Source organism: Podarcis melisellensis (genome assembly GCF_964234715.1).
Source record: "Podarcis melisellensis genome assembly, chromosome: 3".
Taxonomy (NCBI): domain Eukaryota; kingdom Metazoa; phylum Chordata; class Lepidosauria; order Squamata; family Lacertidae; genus Podarcis; species Podarcis melisellensis.
This window is the reverse complement of record NC_138530.1, coordinates 27,401,636-27,420,183: the sequence shown is the minus strand read 5'-3', so window position 1 is coordinate 27,420,183 and position 18,548 is coordinate 27,401,636. Positions and strand designations below refer to the sequence as shown.

The 18,548-nt window shown below is 39.1% G+C and overlaps 1 protein-coding gene across 7 annotated transcripts in view; it reads left to right on the top strand.

Moving 5' to 3' along the window:
* Positions 1–18,548, top strand: part of USH2A (usherin) — a 425,043-nt gene that overhangs the window by 205,734 nt on the left and 200,761 nt on the right. For all 7 annotated transcript variants that reach the window (XR_014166233.1, XM_081903562.1, XM_081903561.1 and 4 more), the window contains exons 35-37: positions 4,018–4,165; positions 10,536–10,687; positions 17,133–17,295. Coding sequence is in view for 6 of the 7 variants with exons in the window: in XM_081903562.1 (XP_081759688.1) it covers positions 4,018–4,165; positions 10,536–10,687; positions 17,133–17,295 (463 nt within the window). In the remaining variant the exon portion in view is untranslated. The remainder of the gene's footprint in view (positions 1–4,017; positions 4,166–10,535; positions 10,688–17,132; positions 17,296–18,548) is intronic.

Here is an 18,548-nt window from a genome sequence, read left to right as displayed (position 1 = left end):
AGCTACATCTGTTGTTCAAACCATAAGCATTAAGTGGCCTGTTAAATGGACTTTTAAAAACAGTATGATTGCCTCTTCTAAGTATAATCTACAATGAATAACTTTTTTTAAAAGATGATTTTCAGTGAACTCCAGGTTGTTCTTGGGTATGAAAGTAGTGCTGTGCTTCATTTTTATTTATTCCCCATCCTTTGTCAGAGGAGCTTGAGACAGCATTCTGAACATGACCCAGCATTTTTTCCTCACAACAATTCTGGGAGGTTGTTAGGCTGAGAGATAGTGACTGAATGAAGGTTGTTCAGTGAGCTTAAAGGCTGAGGGTGTTTTGAACCTAGATCTCCCTTGTCCTAGGCTGGTGCTGTAACCACCACAACATACTGCCCTCATTGGCTATATATATATAGCCAATATACACAATATACAATACACACACACACACACACACACACACACACACACACATACATACACAGTGGTACCTCGGGTTACATATGCTTCAGGTTACATAGTGCTTCAGGTTAAGAACTTTGCTTCAGGATGAGAACAGAAATCGTGCCCCGGCGGTGCGGCAGCAGCAGGAGGCCCCATTAGCTAAAGTGGTGCTTCAGGTTAAGAACAGTTTCAGGTTAAGAACAGACCTCTGGAACGAATTAAGTACTTAACCCGAGGTACCACTGTGTCTATATATATATATTAGTAAGCAGACCCTTATGTGTACTAATGCTAAGAGTGTGAGGTGGCAGGAGACTGCAGCTATTCTGCGCTGAGGAAGAGGCACTATTCACATGTCCACAAGTTACTTTTCTGCTCTTATTTTAGGACTACATCCAGTTTGCCCCACTGATACCTTGGCACAAATTAAGTTAGAAAGAATTGGCTGACTATAGGTGCAGATACCATAGGAATATCAAATGTGCTTTGCCCTATGAAGTAAATAGTGTCGTGTGATTGCAACTGATCTTGCATCTAGCTTCACCTTTACAGCAGCAAGGTATGATGAAACTGTAGTTTTGTGATTTATGTAGCTGGATATGTGCCAAGAACAGGGCTGGAAAAACCTTTTCAGCACAAGGAGTACATTCATTTGGGGAGAACTTTTTGGGGCTACATGCCTGTGGCAAGTAGGGGCTACAGTCAAAAGGGACAGGGCTAGAGTCACCCCACACTCTTTCTTTCTTGCACATTTACATCACCTGTTCATTGGCGTAATCTCTCTCCACCCCTCATTCACAAGCACACAAACAGTGGTACCTTGAGTTAAGTACTTAATTCGTTCCGGAGGTCTGTACTTAACCTGAAACTGTTCTTAACCTGAAGCACCACTTTAGCTAATGGGGCCCCCTGCTGCTGCCGCACCGCCACTGCACGATTTCTGTTCTCATCCTGAAGCAAAGTTCTTAACCTGAAGCACTATTTCTGGGTTAGCGGAGTCTGTAAGCTGAAGCGTATGTAACCTGAAGCGTATGTAACCCGAGGTACCACTCTATGTGTGTGCACACATGCAACAACCATCCAGTCTTCTCTCTTACTTTTTCTTCTTTTTCCCTCCCAAGCTGCCTTCCTTCCTCTGACTTTATTCCCTGCAGCAATAAAGTTTTTGGAAAGTTCCCATTGCTACTGTTTCTAATTGCTGCATAGTGACGTGGGCAAATGAGAGGAGGCTGTAGAGTAGATGGTGCAGACTGCCCACCCCACAAGAAGTGGCCAATGGGTGTGAGTGGAGAACTTTCCAGTCCCATCAATTTCGTTCTGAGATTCAGTATAGTTGCAGATTCAGTGGAGACTACAATCCTATAACCAGTTTCTGGGGTTTCCAGATTCAGGGGAACTAAATCCTGAGTAGACATTTACAGGAATACACTCTAAAAGTGAATGGAAGCAGATGGCTCCACATGATGAAAATGATGTGGCTATGTGACCAAAAAAATGCACAATATGCATTTATATGCACTATATTTCATTTATTCACAGTAGAGGACATTGATCCCACCCCCCCTTTTAAAAAAGACCCAGTATTTTTCTGTGTGATGGCTTGTTGAGTCTTCATTAATGAATTATGAACTGCTGTGCATATGTAAACAATCTACACCTTACATATATGCATTGATTTCCATTTAATTGTCACTTTCAGATCAATGTATACCATAATGCCATTTTTTGCAGTCTCTGTGCAGCCCCACGACCATATTCTAGAAACTTTCAGTCTTCCCTGTTGACTGCCCAGAAAATGAGGAAATCCCCTGCATTTCTTTATCAAACTAGGGCTTAGGGTTATATGTGAACCAAGCTCAGTCCCTTAACTATGATTTATTAACTATGAGTAAGGTTTGCTGGTCAACCAAGCTCTGTGGTTGGTTTATAAACCATAGTTACGTTGAACCATAGCTTAGAGTTATGCGTGATCCTGGGCTGTCATCACCCCAAAGCTTCAAATCCACAAGTGGGGTTACAGAAAACTCAGACCTCTCTCAAACCTCATCTGCTCTTGCTGGTGCTTTTACTGTAACTATTTTGTTATGTCATAAACCAAGGTTTAAATGACTGTCTGCCAGGCACCTCGGCTTTATCTGTGATTCATGGACCGTGTGTAACATTGACCATGGTTAATGTTAACCATGGTTTAGTGTGATGTGTTAACTCTGGGAAAATTAAGGGGAAAGCAGCATCCAGGGCTGTTATATTGGAGTTTTAGATATTGTTAACCTTTTCAACAATGCAACTGGTTTCTTTTATCCATCCTTCATGAAGAGATGGTGACCCATAACACAGTCAGATAGGGTGATCCCGCCAGGTTGCAATTTGTGTGTTCTATGGCCCATTAGCCCCTGTCTGGGCTTTTGGACAGAATTTTACCCGTTATGGGGTAATCTGATTTTCATCTTGGATCAGGGGGTGGGACACCCCCACCCCCTAGCTTTGTCCATCTCTATTTATTATTACACTTCTAGGGTACTCCTATCCATTTTATTTAGAAACAATCTCTCAGGCAAATGTGCAGATTGTTGTAACTTATCTAAGTACAATGATGAAATAAAATTGAACTCTTCAATCATATTTCTAAAATGTGACTGAATTTCCAGTTTTATTGCTACTCCCTAATTAGCCACTGGGATTTTTCTTATGAGTGCTTACTTTAAAAACAGAAGTTTCTTCTTTTTCTGTGTGAAAGTCCTTAGGCATTTATACTGTTTCAGGCCCAGATATTCAAACCTTCCTTTCGTTTGCTACAGTGCTGACTTTCTGTTACTATTTTAAACTTTTCCTAAAAAATAATAACTTTGTTTTCCCAACTAACAAAGACCAAGATATAATTAGAGCGCAGCAGCTTGCATCTTTACTTGTGGTATCTATAAAAGTTATGTTCCTAAAAACTAAGGCACCTACAATTTTTAAATTTCATAACAAATGGTAAAGTTTTGTGTTATGTTAAGTAATAAAATTAAGTTTAGATAGTGGGTGTTGAGAGATATATAAGCATGTATGATATGTTTTAATGTTGATTATATGCCTATCCAGTGCTTTTCCATTGAAAAGCAAGAAAAACTACCTTTCCAAAATGTTTTTTTAAAAATATTTAAATAGCCTACAAGTTAGCAGCCTGAATACATAATGTGAAGAAAAACAATCCCTGCCTTTTTCAGCTCCACCTATTCACGTGGAGAGTCTTCACCCCTTCACACAGAAGCGGCCTTTCATCTCTAATTCCTGGGCATCCTTGTTGAAAAAGAAGCCAGCAATTGGAAAGAGTGATACACAGCTCACTCTCTGGAGAGGCCTGCTCCTGGGAAAGGATCTTTCCTGCCATTTCATAGGCTTTGTGTAACTTTAACTTAAAATAAATCCCCACAAACAAGTCAAAAGGTATGACGGGATCATGTTTTGTTTGAGATCTAAAAATATACAATCAATATAAGTCTTTACAAAGCCTCTTGAGTTCTGGCTTTTTTTCTGATTGGCATCTGCTGGGGATGTATTTATAGATTTATTGTTGTGACTTATTTTATTTTTTTATAAAAGGCCTGCAGTGGAGGTGGCTGCACGATAAGTGAAGCTAACTCAGCAACAACAACTGAGAGTACACCAGAAGGTGTTCCTGCTCCCGAAGCCCAGTCTTATTCCTCTGACTCCTTTAATATCTCGTGGATGAAGCCCGAGTATCCGAATGGTAAGTGAACTCTTTTAGCCTCAAGTTAAAAAGATGATTAGTAAAGGTAAATTAATATTCTAAATGGCAGCTTATATGTGGTGCTTAATTTTTAATGATCATTTTAGCGCATAAAATACCTGAGATAGTATCATTGTCTATAGCTAGGAGACAGAAGTTTTCAGCCTTGCTTTGCTGTTTTAGTGGCTCAAAAGTGCTCCCTTTTGATGGTTCACATGTACTGCATTCCTTTGCCTAATGCATTTCCTGAACAACTGAACTGAAGGATCGTCTTTGGCACCTCTTAATAATGTGTTGATTTCTATAGCATTTTACCATAACTTTTGACTTTTAGATGTTTTATTTGTTGCTTCATCTTGCATTTTTACTTTTTAAAAATGGAGAGAGTAGAAAAGGGATTAAAGCGATTGACTAGGAGACGGAAGGATAAGTCTGTTTCTGGGCTGTGTCATTTTCAGATGTGTTTGTTCATAAGTCTGCTGCATCCTGTCTCTGCATCAAGCTGTTTTAAAAAAGTATAAAAATCCACATTATTTTTGAACATATATCCCCACAAAACACAAGTTTTTATATGCATTTCAATCTAAAATACACACTTTTGTATGTATTTCAACCCAAAATGTGAACTTTTATATGAAGTTTGGTAAGTTTTCTGGGCTTTTTCCTTTGGTCAGGAACAGTATTTCAAAATTCAGAGAAATGTGAAAACTGAAAGGATAACAGCCTTGTGAGCCAAAATATAGTTTGTGCAAATTTGTTTGTTTAGCTTACAAACGCAGACCAATGTGATGATGTAGTGTTTGAATTCGAATATGGACACTCAGGTTCAGTCTCTGCTCAGCCATCTTGAAATACCTCATAAGTTTTTAGGATAAAATAGGGTGGGGTACAGCATGCATAGTACTCTGTCCAACATGGAGGAGAAGTAGGGTTAAAATGTAATTTACTAGAATGTCCAACTGCTGCAGGGTGCTAAAAGCTGACTTGGCCAAAACTTTCCATTCTAAATAAATAATCACAATTACTGTAGCCAGAATTGCCACCTTTCTTTGTGACTCTGGGCCAATGGCTTTTTGAGCAACTGAATTTTAGCAGGTGAAACTTTTTCCTGGTATAGAGGTAAATTGTGGAGAATGCTTCACCTGCTCAATTCTGGTACATGACCAAGGCCCGTAAACATGTGGCAGTCTTATTTGCAGATACTTGCTGCTACTTTAAAAATAACTGATTTTTTAAAAGTACAATTTTTAAAAGTACCAAATGAATATTTGGTCTCCTAGCATTCCCCCTGCATCCTTAAGATTTATACAAAAATTACACTAAGAAATCAATTCGAGTACAAGACACTATTAACGAGGTCTTTGATAGACTAAGAGTTATAAATAACTATTGTAATCTGTCAGTTAATTTAAGTTTGCAGCTAATCTGCCTTCAACATAGCACTGTTGATTATTTCAGAATAATTTGTAAGCAATTAGGAATTTTAACAAGAAGCTTGCTCTCAGATATGCACAGCACTGAGTGTGGACGATGGGATATGTCACTTTTATTATTTGTTCTGTGAATCATTGCCTAGGACTATTTCCATAGCCATTAAACCATTTATTGTTGTTTTAAACATGGTACACCAGGAATGCCTCTTAGGTTGCTTCCAGATGACCTGCTTATTAAGCATTCGTCCTGATTTGTTTGCACAAAGCTTGCATGGAGGTTATATAAATGCCCGCTCTTTATTGAGCATTTATTCTGATTTGTTTGTGTAGAGGTTACATGGAAGCAAGAAGCAAACAACAGAAAGCGATGGAGAGAACGTGAAGAGACATATATGCAAAGATGGCTGTAAGATACTGTAAAGAAAGATAGGGCTTCCTATGAATTTATCATTATCCCACACTTTCTAGTGCAATTTCATCATCATTTTGCTTAGTGCAAAAAGTGGGTTTGTTGTGCCAGGAGGCTTTAATCCACATTAATTGCACAAACTTACATTTACATGTATGTGATCAAATCCCTGCTACAGAACAGTTTGGAGAAATTAAGTCAGGAACGTGTCACTTGTGAACATTTTATTGCAGGACATAAATGATAAGAGATACATATTTTAGACAATATGTATTTTCCATTCACATAACAAGTGCAGAAAATGCAGAATCTGATGTGAGCAACTGTTGTTTGTTTGTTCTTTAAATCACCAAATACAAAACTCGAAAGGTGGCCAGTCTTCCTTCAATGTTGAGTATACTGAATTTTCAAATTGGTATCAGAATCAGGTTTAATATTTTCAAGTGCTTTGTTAAGATTCGTATAATTATCTTCAGTATTTATGCTGAATAGTAGTGATAACAGGAATACACAATTGTTAAGTCTACAACAAGTTGGAACTCATTCTTGGAAACAAGGCAAAGTTACAATTTCAGTTCTAGCTGTTTTGTGTGATGTATCTTTACATCTTTACAATAACTTTATAGATGTAGTAAATTGTCCATTATGAAAGATTCTAGGTCTTATATTGAAACCTAGTCAAGATTATAGGTGATTTTATAGTGACAGCAGAACATGGTATTCCCTACTCTTCCAATCCCAATGTATCCACATAAATTGATGACTGCAATACCCTGTAGCTACTCATACAGAGAGGTATCAAATAGCTAAATTTATCAACTATCAAATGTACTCTTTTACCTGTTAGGTCTTTATGTCCAGTAGATGACTACCAATGCACCTAGGTGCAAATGCATTTTGAACGGCCAGCACCCAAAGAGCAATATAGGCCCTGAGGAGTTTCACAGTTCCGACAGTCTTCTGCAGCCACGAAACCCATACAATGGCCAGATGACCCCCTGGAGTTGCACTTAATGTGACATGAGAGGCTGCAGCCAGGACAGTTTGCCATCTCCCAAAGTGCAGCTCAAAGCGTTTTGTAATTGTGTTACCCTGGCCAATACAGTCATACCTTGGGTTTGAATGTGATCTGTGTGGGAGGCACGTTTGCAACCCGCAGTGCCGTGTCTGCGCACCGGCATGACGCAATTTGGCACTTCTGCGCATGCGCAAAGCACCGAAACCTGGAAGTAACCCATTCCAGTACTTCCAGGTTCGGCGCAGTCCCTAACCCGAAAACGCGCAACCCACAGCGTTCACAACCCAAGGTATGACTGTATATACAGGTTCACGATACTATTTGGCAGGCTAAACTTTGCAGATATTTGACCTGAAACATTTACAGTTTGGTACCACCATGCCCCACCCCAGTCCGGTGCATGCTTCCCCCATCACCTGCAGTACATGTATTTGGGCTAGGAGAATGATACATCCACTGTCTCCTCCTGCCTGAAACAGGTTTCAGGTCATATGAATGGTCAGTTGGGTGATAACAGCTCATGAATATATGTTTGTGTGATTCTAGACACTAGTGAGCCACATGTGTATGTGTGTGTCATGGGGAGGAGTTGCCCAACAAATCTATGTCTTCATTATTTCCATGAGCAAAATATGGAATAGATTTTCAGGGTACCTATAAGAACATATCAATTCACAGTAGCTCCAAAAAACCTGAAATTCATTGCTTATTGAGATTTGCAACCAAAACATGCCGCCACAAAGGATGGAAGCTGTGCATTTGTAAAGGAAACACTGTCCTGACTTGAACAGGCAAAAAGAATAAAATGTTTATAATTGAAGTTGACATTTAAACTAACTGTAAAAAGCAGCTTATTTCCAAGTACAGAAGACAAAACCTATGATAAGTTCTACAGCCCATTAATTACATTCACAGTTCCATTATAGGCAGTCCTGTGGTGCATTTTACAACTTCCATACAGAGCACTAACAATGTTCCCCTTGGATGTGCAGAACATTGGGTTGATTTAGATATCAGGGTAAAGGCAACAGAGGGTTAGGGGGTCAGGAGACCAATTATTTGCTAACTACCATGTAATTTCAGTGATAATGGCAATGGTATGGATTCTCTTTCTAATGTTAACTATAATGTGGATGTGATATCCCTGGGATCATTTGAAGAATTTTTACATACAGATAAAAAAATAATAGAGAAGCAGAAAGCTCTCAGTTCCATTTGGAAACTACAATTTGAATGACAGTATCACTAGGCAGATAGTGGGAAATATTGTACTCTTACATCTCTATGGACCAAATTATCTAATGCCTGGCATTCTCTATAGTCTGGAAGTTGGTCCCCACCCAAATGAAAATGCCATTAAGATTTCAATTGGAGCAGAAACCCTTGGGATTGTGAATGTCTCTGCTGCCATCTTGGACCTGGTCCCTCCTGGGTTTTTCTGATACAGAGGCAAGGAAAACTGCACTCTGGACTTTAAGAAGGCCAACTTCAAAAAGCTTAAAGAGCTACTGGGTGAGATCTCATGGTCAGAAATACTCAGAGAGAAGTGAGTCCAAGATGGTTGGGAGTTCCTTAAAGGTGAAATATTGAAGGCCCAAATGCAGACAATTCCAACAAGAAAGAAAAGTGGGAGGCATCTAAAGAAACCAGTGTGGCTGCATAAGGTGCTTAAAGATGAGCTGAGATTTAATAAGGGTATGTATAAGAAATGGAAGAAAGGGGAAATCGCAGAGGAGTATACATGAGTAGCCAACCATTGCAGGGTGAATGTCAGGCAGGCCAAAGCTCAGAATGAGCTCAGGCTCACAAGAAAGGTTAAAAATAATAATAAAAGGTTTCTTTGGCTATGTTTAAAGCAAGAGGAAGAACAAGCAAGTTGTAGGTCCTCTACATGGAAAAGGCAGAGAAATGCTATTGGGTGACAGAGAGAAGGCAAAACTGCTCAACACCTAATTTGCCTTTGTCTTCACCCAAAAGGAAAGCAGTGCTCAGCCTGGTGATAACAGAATCAACATAAACGTAAAGTTAAGCAATGTAAGTTCTGAACTCCACTCACCCAGTGTCACTGAAAGTCTCCTGTCCGACTCCAAAATCAGCAGAAATTCAGCATGCACCCCCCCATGGTATATTTTTGGGGAAGCAGGGCTAAGAGTGGCTCTAGCTTTACTTCATCTGTGGCTAAAGAGTAGACCCACATTTAGCACAATACTTTTGGCCTGCCCACATCTTTACCTAATGTCATATATAACACTACATTTAGGGCATCAAGTGTGGCTTGGTCAAAACGGAAAACACAGCAAGAGATCATTGCAAAATGGTATTACAAAACAGGCCCCTCCCAGCTGTCAAACTTGGGCGGAAGGTGATGGGGAAGATAAGGAACTGACTCACCGGGTTGAATCCAATTCCCCATCTCTGTCTTAACTCCATCATTAGAGAAAACTTCCTTTCAGTTGGAGCACATAAACCATGTTTTTGCTGTATGGCAACGAAAGAAAACTCCCCTCTGCTTACCAGGTGCAATACAAATTATCGTATTTTTTGCTCTATAAGATGCACTTTTCCCTTCCTAAAAAGTAAGGGGAAATGTGTGTGCGTCTTATGGAGCAAATGCAGGCTGCGTGACTATCCCAGAAGCCAGAACAGCCAGAGGGATCGCTGCTTTCGCTGTGCAGCCATCCTTCTGGCTGTTCTGGCTTCTGGGATAGCAACACAAAGCCTTTTCAGGGCAGCGGGAAGAACGCTCCCCCTGCCCTGAAAAGGCTTTATTTTTTTTCTTGCTTTCCTCCTCCAAAAACTACGTGCGTCTTATGGTCTGGTGCATCTTATAGAGCGAAAAATACGGTAGTTAACTGAACCCATAGCACCCCTTCCCTTCCAGGTCTGCAATTCCGAAGTAATGTCTCAATTAATAGCAATTTATTTAAACATTCGTATTTGTCTTATTTTTAAGAACAATAGCAACAATTAACATTGCAGAGGAGGGGTCCAAGGTCAAGAGACGGATAGAGGAATTGTCTTTTGACTTGTACTACAGCAGTATGTTAAAATATGGATCACTAGTTTTTCTAGGTCTGAAGGTGTTAGGATTCTAAATGGTCGCTATATATCTTCAGTGTCCTTGTTTTAATCCACACATGCATTTGCATGCAGAGTGGGGCTGTGAAACGGAATTGCCTCAACTTTCCCAGCTCGATTGCTTTGACTTACACTTCAGAAACAGGTCTATTAAGAAGCAAGTCTATTAAGGTCTACTTTCTTTGGAGTGCTTTAATTTTACTTTTTAACGAGATGGGGACAGTACTGCTTCATTGGACTTCTCGTGTTTTACATAGAGATTTGTTTTGGTGGCACATGTATGTTGCTGCCTCTATTTTGTAAGCCGTGGAGATGAGATAATGTACTGCCTTGAAGTTCTATTAAAAGACTGTTGCTTCCCTCCCTCTTACTTGTTATGATCTTTTAAATAAAGCCTTTTAAGTTTCTCTTTGTTTTTGTTTGTTTAAATAGGATTTATCACTAGCTATGCATTGTACATGGATGGCATTCTTGTACAGAATTCTTCCCAGCTCAGTTATTTTACTTCTGGACTTTCTCCTTGGAGCCTACATTCCTTCAGAGTTCAGGCATGTACTGCAAAAGGCTGTGCGCTAGGCCCACTGGTGAGTACCTCAATTTACATTCTGAGAATGTAATAAATGTCAGATGGCAGCGAATATCAGACTAAATGGTGATGATTCACACTGGTCAGTACTAACCCATCTGGCAAAATGTGACATTTTATAAAAAATGCCATTAAAAGCTGCAAAGGATTGGAATAGGTCACCACTAGGCACCGTTCCAAAATATCATATAGATACAGTAAAGACTGAGACAGGGAGTGTGGAAAGGGGGGGTGAAAAGTAGGGTGAAACGCGTATTATTAAAATTAAGGGAAGTTAATATGTTTAAGAGGTGCAAATGTGGTTTAATCTGACTTATAAAGATGCAATTAAAAGAAGAATTGCTATTCTAGTAATGAATAAAAAATTCTAGCCTCTGCCTCAACATAAAAGTTTGAAGATAATATAAAGTTTGTAGAAGACCAAACCACATTAAACACCATATTATCAACATCAATGCCTAATATGGTATATTGTTCTGAAAAAGGTATGGATGTAGGATTAAAGGGTATGCATTTCTGAATGTGATGCAGCAGCAAGTAATATACTGAGAATTTTAGAAATGTATAACTCTTAGTACTGAAATAATAAGTTGGAGGTTTAAATGACATCTACTTTATTCTCTAATATTGACAGATCTTTGGTTCTGTAACCACTTTGTGCTCCCCTAATAAGTATTTTTAATTATATAAATCTAAAAATAAAAGCACCAGAATTTATTTAATAATATCAGTGTTTTCTAGCATAAGAAATAATCACATTCTTTGGTGATCTTGCTTCTGACTCTGATAAGAACATTCCAGAATGACATGGTGTTGTGTCAAAAAGAACATAGCTTCTGTCTTTATGAGGTTTAATCTTGTTAAAATTGAACTTGCACTTTGCAGTAAAATCTGGGAAGAAAAGCTCCCCTCCCCACCCAAGCTTTTATTCAAGAATAAAACCCCACCGAAATACATACTCTAGCATTTCTGGCAAAGTTTTCCTTAACAGGCTCTCACTTTGTAATATTAGCTTCACCGTACGAAGATTACCTTTTTTTAAAAAAGGGACACCAGGACTGAAATTTTTATTTTGATTTTTGATCACATTTCCCTTTTTCTTCCCAAGATTCATTGCTTTAAAATGCTAGTAACATCATCCATCTGTAGAACAGGATTGTAGACTTTATTACCATTAAACATTTTATAGCTTGGACGGGGTTGATGGATATTTACTCTTAAAAGCATGAGTGGCTTTTTGCCAATTTTTCTACTCATTTTTTTTAAAAAAAATATCCTGGAAATTTAGGGAACAGTGCACCAAAGACTCGTGCAGCTGCTGCTGTTCAAACTCCATTCATTTCTGTAGGATTTGTGTGGGGCTCCCACACAACCTCTATTCAAATGCACAGAGGTTGTACAGCAACAGCAGTGCTGCTTGAACCTTTCCCTTAAACTTTTTTTTTGTTTTGTTTAAGGGGTCCTGGTTCCAGTGAGTTGGCGTTAATACTGAATCACTTCTCTCTAATTTAACGCACAGATACTAAGCATTTCAGATGGTAGCATTGCACTTGCTGCTCACAGTATATTTTACTTGTACAGAATTGCAATAGTCTCAAAATATTCCGCCGTGTTCTGAAAGAAACTAGTAAGCAACTGCAGTTCATTAAAGCTGAAACTCAGCGCTGACTTTCAGTGCAATTCAAAGTAGGGGTTTAGAGGCGACCTAATACTTATCTGTATCGCCTGCTCAGAATGCAAACTATTTTCCTGAGCCAGTGATCCATCTCCAATCACAAGAATTGAAATGCAATGTCTTTATTTAGAGAGCAACTCACCTAAATGCTGCCAGGAAGTTAAAGCAACACATCTTCATTTGATTTTCTGAAAGATTTTTCCCACCATTGCCATTTATATCCAACACTTGGTTTAGAAATATATATTTAGCTCATTGAGAACTTTAAATAGAAGCAGGGACATCTCCCTGTGGTAAACTGATATTATCCTTCCAGCTATTTTTGTTGCTGATCTTTTATTTAATGTGCCCTAATTGATTGAAGAGATGCTTTGCAACGCAAGCACCTCAAAGAAGCAGATTTTTGAAGGTAGCAGATTTTAATGAGTTTTTTGTATTGCTGTTGCATAATACGTTGGCTTAATGGTTTTTCAGAGAAGCTGTGTATGATTTCAAATTTAATGAAAATCTGGGAAATGGATAAATCAGAAATAATTAACTTACCCTTAATATATAAAATAGTTATCCATTTGGAATCTCTACCGATTTTACTGTGCTCTTTATGGAAGTACATAGCTGTTTAGAACTTTGATCCATCTGGGAATCGATAAACACATCTGATAAACAGGGTACATATCTCAAAACTACAAGTATGTACTTTAAGAAAATGATAGATAAATTAATATATACTATACAATTGCCATATGATTTTGAAACATCATCTTTATTTTGTCATATGTTCTCTTATTTGGAAAAATATTAAGCACAGTTTAAATGTTCTTACTTGATTGTTAGTTGTGCTTATCTTTTAAATTTTATTTAATTGAAAAAATTATCAGTATATAAGGCATTGAATGATAGCCAAACAAGTTTTTTGTCCACTCAATTTTTATGTTTAATGTCTTGCCTGCATAGTAAACAATATGCAATTTAAGATACAGTACTGAAAAAGCATAACTATAAGTACAATGCATCAAATGCAGAATGGCATATAGGCATTTAATCCAAATTGTCTAAAAGTACACAGGGTAAATTGTGACTTTGCTGAAAATTATGAGGACTGCAGTGCCTTATATTATGTGAGGCACAAAATATGAATATGATGAAGCAGATGCACAATAGAAAAGAATGAGGGAATCTTGAGCTCAGTTTTATATTACTAAGCACACTCCGACTTTGAGAAGCTTTTTGTTCTAATGGTAAAATAATAAAACAATAATTATGGAGACACAGATAATTGAAAATTAATGTCACACATCTATCACATATGGCAGCCTTTGCTACATTTTGAAAGGTAGCACTAATGAAATTGGTATACACCAGTTTCAGTACAATTCCACAGGAGTATGTGGCTTCAGGATGACTGTCTACGTGTGGAGTCGTGTTTCATTCGAGCGTTCAGCATCTTTGAGCGGTTTAGCAATACTCAGCCCCACCACCCTGTCCTGCAGTCCAGGCATATATAAACTTCTGCTGTTTTAATGCAGTCATGAACCTGTGTTCTAGGATCAGGGTTTGCCAACATTTTGGGGTTGGTGAGTGCATTTGGAATTTTATGAATTTTGCATTAGGAATTTTGTTATTTTTTGTGGGGTAACAAAAAAGGTCTGACACATCTAAAAGAAAAGAGAGAGAGAGAACTATGAAATGAAATGATACAGGCATGAACCTCCTTCAGCCGCCCCACCCAACCAATAGGAAACAGGCACACCTACAGCAGCCATCACTTATAGATAGAAGCTCTTTGCCCCACTCCTCTGTTTAGAGCAGAATAAAGAGTGGTGTCCAGTCCTGGCTTCCAGTGAAATGTGGGAATGTTTAAGAGGCTTTGTTCAATGGATAGACCAAGCCAGTGCAAACCAAAACTGAGCAGGAAGAACATACTGTCTCTCATGCATTGTTCGTGTTTGAGGCGATATTTATGGAGACCTTTCATTGGCAACGTAGGAGATACTGACAATCACAGGCAGGCAGCACATTGGTGATCCATATTGTAGGTACTTGAAAGCTGAAAATAGCCATTGTAGGATACAGGGTCATAGGTAGCTATGTAGAGCAGTCTTTGTCAACCTTGGCCCTCCAAATAGTTTTGGCCTACAACTCCCATGATCCCTAGCTAGCAGAACCAGTGGTCAGGGATGATGGGAATTGTAGTCCCAAAACATCTGGAGGGCCGAGGTTGACAAAGCCTGATGTAGAGGATCAGATGCTGCCAGGAGCAGGGGTGGGGCTAGAGGGGAGGGGTGGCATGTACCTGGCCTTTTGTCAACCACATTGCTGAATTTAGTGGGAGGGCAATGGAGGCCAAAGGGGTGGGGGCAAGGTCAGCGTGATGGAGGTGCAGCAGGAGGAGTGCAAGATTGGCTCCATCACTGTGCTTACACCATCCTGACCTTCCTGCCACCTGATCCCTCCCAGTAAATGCAGCAGTGAAGCTGTTGAGAGGCCAGAAGCACACCACTGTCCCTCCCTGGAGGCTGCTGCTGCTGGACAAGACTGTAAGTATGGAACTAGAATGTGGTCTCGGGGCCTGAAGCAAAAATATAGACAGGAAGAAATAAAAAATGGGAACAGGAAGAAAGACAAGGAGGACTTGAACTAGGAACAGAAGACATTAGGCAGAAGTAACGTGGGAATGGTAAAGGTTCATGTGGCAGGGAAAGAAAGTGGATACCGTAGTTCCCAAACCACATACTCAGGAAGCAAACAACCCAGCAAGTGTGATCACAAGAAACATGAAGCAACTATTTCTGTTGTGTTTTCCTTTTGAAGGAGGAGAGGATGGCCACAGGTTTGGCAACTTTTTACCTGTGGCTACAAGAAAGCATGGCAGGGAGATGAGCTCCTTTGGGGTACAGACAAGAGCTCTCCTAAGGTGCAAAGATCGATGGATATAGAACAAAAAGGGCACATAGTGTCTTGGAAACTGCTTGCTGAAATGGTGTTACAATACCTGCTCTCAGTTGTTTGGCAGGTGGGTTTGATAGTATTGACAGAAGACATTCATTCACAGCAGCAAAAAGGCAACAGTCACATCACAGGGCATCTGTCTCTTCCCCACTCCATCACCACAAGCCTTAAGACATAGATGCTAGGAGCACTGGGGCTGCAGGACATGTTTTAGGTTGAAGAGCTTATGTTTTACATATAGGCAATCTTGGATTTTATCCCAGGGCACAAGCCAATCACTAGGGAAAGGGGGAGGCCCCCTCCCATAGGCACATCTGAGCCAATAATGAAAGGCACTGCATGAACCAATAGTCTTGCTAGCACTGGCAATGGTTGACATGGATTGCCTAGTCTCTGCCAATGGAGAGCTCATAGACAAGGAAGGTGAGGAAGTTCCAGTTCATAGGATTTGCATGTCAATAAGCCACAAATGCACAAAAGTCTGTTGTAATCAATCAAATTTGTTATAATTCCTATGGACAGGCACTTACAAACATTCTCAGCAATGTAGAAATTATAATTAGGGATGCTTACAAATATTGCACTACTGAAGTTCTCTGTAATATTTCTTTCTTTCTTTTTTAAAAACAAATGTCTATTGGAGCAGAACAGATAATACCTGAACCTAGGTTTGTTTGTTTTTTGCAGAGTTCTATTTCTGGAAAGTGTGATTTATGTGAAAATTGTTTGGTTTGGTTTTGTATTTTTAAATGTTTTATTTATTATTTAAGGCTACTTTTGTTATGTTGTAGTTACCTATATTGTGAGCCACCCTGAGCACAATTTAAACTGCAGAAAGGCAGCATACAAATAAAATTATGTATGTATGTATGTACAGTGGTACCTCGGGTTACATACGCTTCAGGTTACATATGCTTCAGGTTACAGACTCTGCTAACCCAGAAATAGTGCTTCAGGTTAAGAACTTTGCTTCAGGATAAGAACAGAAATCGTGCTCTGGCGGTGTGGCAGCAGCAGGAGGCCCCATTAGCTAAAGTGGTGCTTCAGGTTAAGAACAGTTTCAGGTTAAGAATAGATCTCCGGAACGAATTAAGTACTTAACCCAAGGTACTACTGTAATGGAATAACAACAGGGAAGAACTGGGGGGAATTGCCTAGCCTTCCTTATAATAATCTTCAGATGAAGGGCAGTATAGATAAAATAAAATTTAAAAATATAATGCATGATAAATGCATATCTTGCTTTCTATCTGTAAACCGAAAAATATTTAAATTAAAAATATTTATATATTCATTAAAATATCTGAGCAGTTTAAAACAATTTTTAATATAAAACTGTACAATAAAAACCATATAAAATTTTAAAAATCAGAACTCATTACTAAAACAAGATATACAGGGACTAAAGAATGATGGGTACTCATTTCACAGAATCCCAGGGGAAGGGCTGTAGCTCTATGGTAGAGCATCTGCATAGCGTGCAAAGGTCTAGGTTCAATCACTAGCATCTCTAGGTAGGACTAGGAATATCCCCTGTTTGGGACTCTGGACAGCCACTACCAGTCAGCGTAGACATTGCTGAGGTAGACAGACATACAGGTCTGACGTTGTATAAGACAACTTCCTGTGTTTCACTGATGACAGTTGTTGTTACACATGCTCTCTGTGCTGACCCATGGCACTGGAAACAGGAATGGAGGCAATCTGGAAATCTTTTATTGTCATGTACTAGGTGAACAAAATGTTCCTTCTTCTCATGCTTCCCTTTTTTCTGTAACAAACAAGTTTTTTTCTGTAACAAGTGTTATTAAATTTGCAGGTAGAGGCTCGTACAAGTGAAGATGCACCTGAAGGAACAATTGAATTATTTGTCTTTAATGATGGACCCAGAGCAGTTCAAGTGAAATGGCTTCCTCCCCGTGAGCCAAATGGGCAGATAAGCTATACTGTTCTTTTCACTGGCTTCTTCTATACTGATGAAGGTATTTTCATTTTGGCACTTCAGTGGAAATGTTCTAGTGTTGTTTTGCTATACATTTGGTGTCTCAGGGGTTGTTGGTTTTTTTTGCAAAATAATTTTATTAACGAAGACATTTGGAAGTGCTGCTACTGAAGTGAAATCTGGATCACCAATGCAGCCCTAGCTGTTTTAAAGACAGAATAAAAATGTTGGTTCATCATGATGGAGGGTCACTTACAGATTTTCTCTGTAATTTGTAGTTTGGCCTTCAGCAAAGATACTTAAATTTTTGCTGAAGTGAGCTGTACTAGCATCATAGGCACTGGATCCTAGGGTCTGAAACATTCCCCCCCATGTTTTATTTGAGGGGGCCAAGCCCCCTCGCTGTTCAGAGGGAGTTTGGCTTCACCCCATGGCTCTTCGCAACATCATACATGCAATGTCAGAAGGTTGTATCGGGTCCCCTCAATCATCTTGAGAAGCTGGGACCTCTGACTAGCACTATTCATGCACCATCAAATGTGCACCTCAATGTTCAAAACCTTGAAACCAAAAAAGTATTTGCTGGCGAATGTAAATGTGCCACCAGATCTAATGCACACCCTAATTTTCACGACGTGATTTAGCCAAAAAAGGTGCGCATTACATTCAAGTAAATATGATCTAATCTATGGCAGAAGAAGACTCATATCAGCCAACAGTGATGGGAATCACCTTCTTGGAAAAATATCTAACACTCATAGCTAATTTCTGGTCAACATACGGATTTTATTTCCTGATTTTCTAGTTGCACCAGATACATACAGGGAAGTGGGGAAAATTAGAATCAGTTCATATTTAAAGGCAGATATATGAATTCCTAGTTTCTAAAACAAGATGTGAACTGAAACCACCATTCTTTGAAATTCACGCTTCTTCAAATTCTGTAGTGCAGTTCTTCAGCCAAGTAACATGCACAAAAATGCATAAAGTGTTCCTTAAAATTGCATATATTAGTGAAAATAACATACAAAAATGCATTCTGCCATGGAAAGCTGGTTTGCAAATATGTGTACAATAAGCAAAATTGCCTACAACAATGTGTATATTCAAAGAATTTCTTAGTAAAATGCTGGTGAAAGTTAATGTGGACTTTAAAAACACACAAACTGTTGTGGATGTGTGATGAACTGGATTCAGTATTGGAAAAACAAGAAACTGAAATTGACATATTCACCCATACCTAGCTGTGCTCAACAAGCCACAGAATATCAGAACTATTGTCTCAGTCACCCT